This window comes from Gekko japonicus, unplaced genomic scaffold, assembly GCF_001447785.1.
Source record: "Gekko japonicus isolate JY-2015 unplaced genomic scaffold, Gekko_japonicus_V1.1 scaffold627, whole genome shotgun sequence".
Taxonomy (NCBI): domain Eukaryota; kingdom Metazoa; phylum Chordata; class Lepidosauria; order Squamata; family Gekkonidae; genus Gekko; species Gekko japonicus.
The window spans coordinates 289,431-297,572 of record NW_015173142.1 but is presented as its reverse complement, the minus strand read 5'-3'; the positions used below and the strand labels follow the sequence as shown (position 1 = coordinate 297,572).

The 8,142-nt window shown below is 43.9% G+C and overlaps 1 protein-coding gene across 1 annotated transcript in view; it reads right to left on the bottom strand.

Moving 5' to 3' along the window:
- Positions 1-330: 330 nt before the first annotated feature.
- The window catches only part of LOC107119719 (adhesion G protein-coupled receptor B3-like), a 253,366-nt gene continuing 245,554 nt past the window's right edge, over positions 331-8,142 (bottom strand). The window contains exons 16-17 of the mRNA XM_015422291.1: positions 1,372-1,785; positions 331-677 (exon numbers count right to left, since the gene is read on the bottom strand). Coding sequence (XP_015277777.1) covers positions 1,594-1,785 — 192 coding nt within the window. The 3' untranslated portion in view covers positions 331-677; positions 1,372-1,593. The remainder of the gene's footprint in view (positions 678-1,371; positions 1,786-8,142) is intronic.

Genomic DNA, 8,142 nt, shown 5'->3' with positions numbered 1-8,142 from the left:
ATATTGACGGTGATCTCCGGAATGTCTTGCCGTTTCGCAGGAAGATCTTCTGAACAAAGATGTAGGACAAAAAACTGTCTCTCATTAATTCATATCCTCTGGTGACGTCTCACAATTATCAAGGAAGATTTTCAATGTTCATAACAGCTGAAATGTATAGTAGAACCTGCCACAGGCTAAAATGATTGTAATGCCCTGGTATAGAAGTTTCAAAATACAGTACTGTTCAAACAGAAAAGTTCAGGAGTCAGCCCCTCAAACAGAACATGTGAAAACATGATTCTGAAAATACAACAGGTAGATCCATTCTAATTTAAGAAATAAGGCCGGCCAGATTTAAAACTGATGTATTTCAGAATATTAAGCATTGAAGGTATAGTTGTAGGTCAGAGGGTTCTACATTTGAGTCAGCTTTTCTTCTTATCAGCCCATTTCCTTTATATCACATGCAGGTAGACTGGACAATCTAGTCCAATAATACAAAATCCTAGAACAAAATCCAAATTCTGTATCTAGTCATGAGAAGATTTGTTGTTGGTTTACTTTATGAACTATATTAGTTTGTTGTCAATTTCTGTTCAGAAAGCGCAGGAATAAATATTTCCTTTTATCCCCAAAAGTGCCATGCTAGGGTGGCAGTAAAAGAAAAACTTGTTTGTCTAGAAGTTGTGTTTCTGCTGCAAGAAGAAAAAACAACAGTTACATATAACAGAACGAATCTAGCGGTACTTTGACAAGTCCAATGTACATTGTCTGTTGCCTTCATAGAAGAGGGAAAAAATAGAACAGCTATTCAAACGTATTATTACATTTCAGAAATCATTAGTCTCACAGGAGTAATAAGTGTGCTATTAAAATTCTGAATGCATTTTCAGCTTCTGTGTTTTAAAGAAAACATTATAAATATGCAAATTTCAGATCAACAAATCCAAAATAAAATGCACTGAAAATACTGATATGTAGACAAAAGTTTATTTACACCATACAACATTTTAAATATTTTATGCACAGCTGCAGCAGGAAAAGCTACCCTTGAGCTTCCCAGAGAAAACTGCAATAATAAAGATGTGAAATATATTATTCGTATAAAAGTGAGATTATTACTTTATTGCATTTAAAGCAATGAAGAATGTAGCTCAACAGACATTCATTTAATGACGACAAAACTTTGCTTTTTTATATTATAAAGTAAAAAGTGTAGTAATGGCCAAACAGACTGTTATAAACTTTAAAAACTGCATAAATATATACATTGTGCTTCATGGTGAAGTTTTCTGAAAACTAAACCAAATGAAGCTGTTACAACATGAACCGTTGCTTGAGGTTTATCTATAAAGATTTACCTTACAAATCCATTCCACGGGTACTTACAAGACACGATGGTAAGAATTGTACACCTGGCTCCCCACTAGTTTTGGCCAGTGGGACTATATCATATGAAAAGAATTCACTGACATTTGGCACATGAAGGTCCTGATACACATTTGCCGCAATGTTCAGATGGGCGTGTCAGGCTTCCCAAGTCTCTGTAGGGTCAGTGCAAATAAAATTGTTCTATGAGTTTCCTTTCGCTTCAGTTTGTTTGCATCTTCGTTAAACCTCCGTTTGGAAATCACCTTCTTGTACATCTAGAGGCAAATTCAGACACTTCTCCCATTCTGCTGGTCTTAGTTCTAAAGCATCTTTTGCCTCTGTATCTAATACGTTTATTGTGGTATAATGTTGGTAATCACTTGTGTTTTTGAAACTGTCCCAGGGAGCCTTGTTCGCTGCTGTTGGATTTTCCTGTGAAAGTGAGAAGAGGAAAATAAAATAAAATTAAGCTTCTTTTTTTCAGTTCCGTTTATTTTAAAAAAAAAGCCACATGAAAAACAGATGTCAAAGAGATAAGATGGCTTTGAAAAGAGCCAAATTGGCTGATATTTAGAGTTAGTCATCTCATTCCTTTCTATGAGCAATCAGTACATCGGAAGTCTTGCCAACAGAACTGCCAACACAATTCCCAGTGGCTGGCTCGAAACAGAACACAGCGAGGGCTCACTGACCATCAATGGCAGCTGCATATTTAGTTGCCATTTCCTAACTGAGACTGTGAGTCTATTTGGGTAGATGGTGACCCTGCAAGAAAGCGTGCTGAAACCTTAATATCTTTCATATGCTATAATGGGATGTGACACACCTCAGACACCAACTGTGAGCACACTATAAATGAATACAGATACCGCAAGAGCCTTTTGCTGTGAGTGCAAAAGTTGGCTTGAAACTCAACATCAAAAAAACTGAGATCACGGCATCTGGCCCCATCACTCCTTAGCAAATAGAAGGGAAAGTCATGGAAGCAGTGGCAGACTTCACGTTCCTGGGATCCAAGATCACTACAGATGGTGACTGTAGCCATAAAATTAAAAGACGCCTGCTCCTTGGGAGGAAAACTATGGCAAACCTAGAAAGCATAATAAAAAGTAGAGACATCACCCTGGCAACAAAAGTCAGCATAGTCAAAGCAATGGTATTCCCAGTAGTAATGTATGGCTGTGAGAGTTGGACCATAAGGAAGGCTGAGCGCTGAAGAATAGATGCTTTTAAATTATAGTGCTGGAGAGGACCCTTGGACTGCAAGGAGATCAAATCAGTCAATCCTAAAGCAAATCAAACCTGACTGTTCCCAGGCAGGCCAGATACTGAAGCTGAAGCTCAAATACTTTGGCCACCAAATGAAAAGGAGCACTCACTGGAGACAGAAGAAGGGGATGGCAAAGGATGAGATGGTTAGACAGTGTTACTGATGAAATTGGGCAACATGAAATTGGGCAAACTTCAGAGAACATGAAATTGGGCAACATGAAATTGGGCAAACTCCAGAGGGTGGTGGAAGACGGGAGGGCCTGGCGTGATGTGGTCTATGCGGTCACATAGAGTCAGACGCAACTGTGCAACTGAACAACAGCAAAGCAGCAGTTGAAGAATAGGCCCCAGCACAGGAAACCAGTAGTTTGTAGTGCGCTCTCTCTCTCTCTCTCTCTCTCTCATATACAAGGCGTATTTGCCATTTTGCATGTAGAAAACTTGTACTTTTAACAGTGCAGTCCTAAACAGTTACACCCTTCAAAATCCATTGCACTGTTAATTTAATAAATAAACCAAACAATACCATTTTATAAAAGATGCATTTTATGTTAGAGCAGTAAATATGTTGAGGAGTTTTTTAATCAAAGTATTGCATATTTTTTTCATTTTCCCTCAAACCCCAGAAAAACTCATAATTTCATCTATATATATAAAAAAGAAAGTCCCCTCACCGTAAAATCAATGCCCAGGCCAAACCGCTGGACCTAGAGACACCAAATTCGAGGAGAGCGCTCCTATTGTGGCGTAGGTGCTCACTAAGAAGGGATTTTTAGAAAGTCGACCCCTAAGTGGGTCAAAAGGGGTAAAATGTGCTCCCCCATTGATTCCTACGTGGCTGCCAGGCTGCTGCCTCCTTGCATCCCCCACTCTCTGATTGGTCAGCTGCAGAGCTCTGTTTTCTGAGGTAAAATCCATCATTAGACCCTGCGGTCCTGGCCAACTACCACCCAGTATCAAATTTGGCGTTTTTGGGTAAGGTAGTTGAGAGAGCGGTGGCTGAACAACTCCAAGTTTTCTTGGAGGATGCTTCCATCCTTGATCCGTTCCAGTCCGGCTTCCGCCCTGGCCATGGGACAGAGACGGCTCTGGTCACCCTTACAGGTGATCTCTGTAGGCAGCTGGATCGTAACGGGTTGGCGCTGCTGTTGTTTTTAGATCTAACAATAGCGTTTGACACAGTCGACTATGATCTGCTGACCCACCGCCTCGCCGATGTAGGAGTTTGGGAAACTGCCTTACAATGGTTCTCCTCCTTTCTTCATGGTCGGGGACAGAGAATGGCACTTGGTGAGAGGGTCTCCTCGCGATACCCACTTGAATGTGAAGTGCCACAAGGGGCGATCCTCTCACCAAATGTTATTTAACATCTACATGAGCCCCCTCACCCAGTTAGCTAGGAGTTATGGGCTGGGTTGCCATCAATATGTGGATGACACCCAGCTCTATCTGTTAATGGATGGCCATCTGTCTTCTGTCCCTGACACTCTGGCTGAGGCTTTGGAGGCTGTGGCTGGATGGCTGCAGCAGAGCTGGCTGAAGCTTAATCCATCGAAGACGGAGGTCCTATATCTAGGTCGGGGGGGTGTAGATGTGGGTTTCAGACTCCCCACACTGGAAGGGGTGCCTTTGGTGCTGGCCCAGAAAGTGAGGAGTCTGGGAATAACACTGGATGCCTCTTTCTCTATGGAGCCCCAGGTTACTGTATTTGCCAGATCTGCATTTTTCCATCTTAGGCAGATAAGGCTGCTGAGACCATATCTCTCCTCCCAGGACTTAGCTACAGTGATCCATGCAATGGTCACTTCCAGCCTTGATTACTGCAACTCGCTCTATGTAGGCTTACGCTTGAGGCTGCCAGTTGACTTCCAGATTCACTTCAAGGTGCTGGTAATTACCTTCAAAGCCTTATACGGCCTGGGACCCACATATTTGAGGGACCGTTTCTTCCCATATATGTCTCAAAGAGCATTACGCTCTATGCATAAACATTTTCTGGTTGTCCCTGGCCTAAAGGACGTCCATCTTGCCTCGACCAGGGCCAGGGCTTTTTCTGCCTTGGCCCCTGCCTGGTGGAACATGCTCCCAGTTAAGATTAGGGCCCTGCGGGATCTTCTTCAGTTCTGCAGGGCCTGTAAGATGAAGCTGATCTGCCAGGCCTTTGGCTGAGGCAGCAGATCTCTCTATATGGCCTCCCTGTGGTGGTTGTCACCTATCCACTTATTAACCCAAATAACATGTTAAAGAACCGTACAACCAGTGACTGTCAGAAGTGTGATTGATTTTTAATGTTTATTATTGTTTAAATTTTCTAACTTGTTTAATTTTAATCTTATTTATTTTACTGTTTTTATGAAGTTACCAGCCCTGAGCCCGCTTGCGGGATGGGCGGGCTATAAATACAAATAATAAATAAATAATAATAAATAGAAACAACAGTTGCAGGAGACTGCACAGAACTAATGACAATTGAGGAAATCAGGAATAGCCAACAACCACCTGTGAGGTGCAGTAATGCTGATGGCCCAGCCTCTCTGATGGCTTCCAACACACTCCCCCCACCTCCTACACCTGACAGGCAGTTGTCTGTCAGGTCAGCAGCAGTTGTAGGGTGCTTAAAGCCATGAGGGAACCCACCCGAGCAGTAATGCCTTAGTGATCCTGCCAGCCCCGCCTCCACAGTGGTTTCTAATACTCCTCCCCCCTCCCCCTCCTACACTGGACAGGCAGCTGCAAGGAGAGGGCAACTTAGGAATGTGGCAAAGACATTTGCACATAGTACTCCTGTGGGGCACTGAGCTGCACAGGCCAAGTACCAGCAAGATCTCCCTGAGGTCTCCATATGAGCAAAACAATCCAGGAACACAAGTAGAAGGCCATCACTTTCGTGGGAGGTGTAACGACTCTTTTTCAAGAACAGCTGTGCCAGAACTATGGCTTGTCCAAGGTCATCCAGCAGGTGCAAGTGGAGGAGTGGGGAATCAAACCCAGTTCTCCCAGATTAGAGTCTGCGCACTTAACCACTACACCATACTAGCGGAAGGGATGAGGTGGGATGCGTACAGCCACCGGGGAGATTTGCTCAGAAGGATTGCCTTAGCCCTGCTGCTGGCCCAGCCTCTGTGATGCCTTTAAATACAATCCCCCCCCAATACCAGACAGGCCGGTGTCTGTCAGGTGTAGGAGCAGGACCAGGGTACTTTAATCCATCAGGGACGCCACCCAGCAGGATCACCTTAGCGATGCCGCTGGCCCAGCCTCTCTGCTGGCCCAGCCTCCAAAACACTCCCCCCACCTCCTACACCTAACAGGTGGTTGTCTATCAGGTGCAGCAGCGGTTGCAGGGTGCTTAAAGCCACGAGGGAGCTCGCCCCAGCAGTAACACCTTAGTGATCCTGCCAGCCCTGCCTCCACACTGGCTTCTAACACTCCTCCCCCTCCCCACTCCCCCTCCTACACTGGACAGGCAGCTGCCTGTCAGGTGTAGGAGAGGAGGTGGGATGCTTACAGTCACCGGTGAGGTTTGCTCAGCAGGATTGCCTTAGCCCTGCTGCTGGCCCAGATTCTCTGATGCCTTTAAACATAATCCCCCCAACACCAGACAGGTGGGTGTCTGTCAGATGTAGGAGCAGGACCAGGGTACTTTAATCCATCAGGGATGCTGCCCCAGCAGGATCACCTCAGTGGTGCTGCTGGCCCAGCTTAGCCACACTCCCACCCACAATGGAAATATACCCCAATTTGTAGAAAACTGGTTTCCTTTATTAGGTTATTTAACCTCACACAATGTGGGTTCTATCTGATATCTGATTGCTCGGATGGTGTTTTGAATATGTAGTTATGTCCCAGTTCTAAAATGTAACATGAGAAGCACTTTTGTTTTTTTAAAAAAAGGCAGGTATGCCCTCCCCCCCAAATTCAATGCCCCTGCACCAAGAATCCCAAAATAAGGGGAGTGCATTCCTACCAGGATGTCAACTCTCCCACAAAGAGATGTCTGAGAAATATGACCCCTAAGGGGGTAAAAAAAGGGCAAAATGTGTTCCCCCAATTATTTTCCATGTGCCTGGCAGGCTGCTGCCTCCTTGCCTGCCCCCTCCCCCAATTGGTCAATTGTGTAGTTCAGAGTTCTGAGGTAAAACCTGCCTACTTGCACCCACCTCCCTTTGATTTCTCAGCTGTGGATCTCAATGTTCTGAGGTAAAAACACAGTTAGAAGAGACTGCAGACAGTTGAGGACAGTTACAGAAATGAGCTATTCAAGACTCCTGAACAGACATTTTTCAAAAAAGCCAGCATGGCGAATTAATGAATGTTTATGGGGAGATAGTAAAGGACCTTTCTAGGAGCCATTTCGCTGCATGCCTCCCTCATGAACCTGAAGAATTGCCCACCATATCACCACTCCCTCACACCAAACAACACAGTCTCCATATGAGCAAAACAATCCAGGAACACAAGTAGAGAGGCCATCACTTTCATGGAAGGTGGCAGGAATTGACTTAACAGATGACTGCTTCTTAAATGGACAGTTCTATGTGGCCTGCTCCAGAGTGAGCTCACCAAGCAGCCTGGTGATCCTAGCCCCTGAGGGCAGAACCACCAATGTGGTCTAGAGAGAGGTCCTTCAGTAGAGGGGAGGAAAAGTACGTATGTGTCACTTCCATTTTTTACACTACAGTCTTCTCCATTAGAATTCCTATAACAAATGTTACATTTCAGACTTCACATCATCAGTATTATGACTGGATTTATAGAATTTAAATACCGTAACGAAGTAGTAATTTCATACTTTTATAATAAGACCTGTGTACCTGAGAGGTAACTTTCTTTTCTATGGCCAGTGACAACCTTTAACTAAAGGGTGCTGACATGTATTAGGTCTGTGTCATAAGGATGTATACAGTTGCTATTTTTGCCTAACGTCATAGGATTCTTTTTCTTGGAAGAACATAAAAGCTTCATTTGGACTATGTAAAGTCAGCAGTAGCTTTCAGTACTGATATGGTTCTGCTTGGTGTGTACGTGTGTGTGAACTTAAGTTTATATAATTTTTATGAATATTAAGAGTTGCTATGAATCCTCAAAATTTTCCTTTGTGAAATTTGATGCTGAGTATTCATATTTTGAGATCATTATCATCATCACAATCTTTAGATCAGAGGTCAGTGTTTTATATCCAGTGATATCTGACTTCATATTTTAACTTCCATCATTGATATTTTATAGTATTTTCAGCAGTTCATAGCTGACATTGAGGTTGCAGTCTTGTGTGTGCAATGGTGCCTCTGGGAAGAATGAGTGGCTAGAAAAGCCATGAAAGGGGTCCTGGGGGAGGTGGAGTGCACAGTTTTTCATGTACCATGCAGACAGCCACAAAGCCCCTTTCCATGCTGCTTAAGAACATAAAAAAGAGCCCCGCTGGATCACACCAGTGGTCTATCTGGTCCAGCATTTGGTTTCACAGAGTGGCCAACTATTTCCTTCCTTACTGTCTCCCTCCTGCAAAGGGTTGCC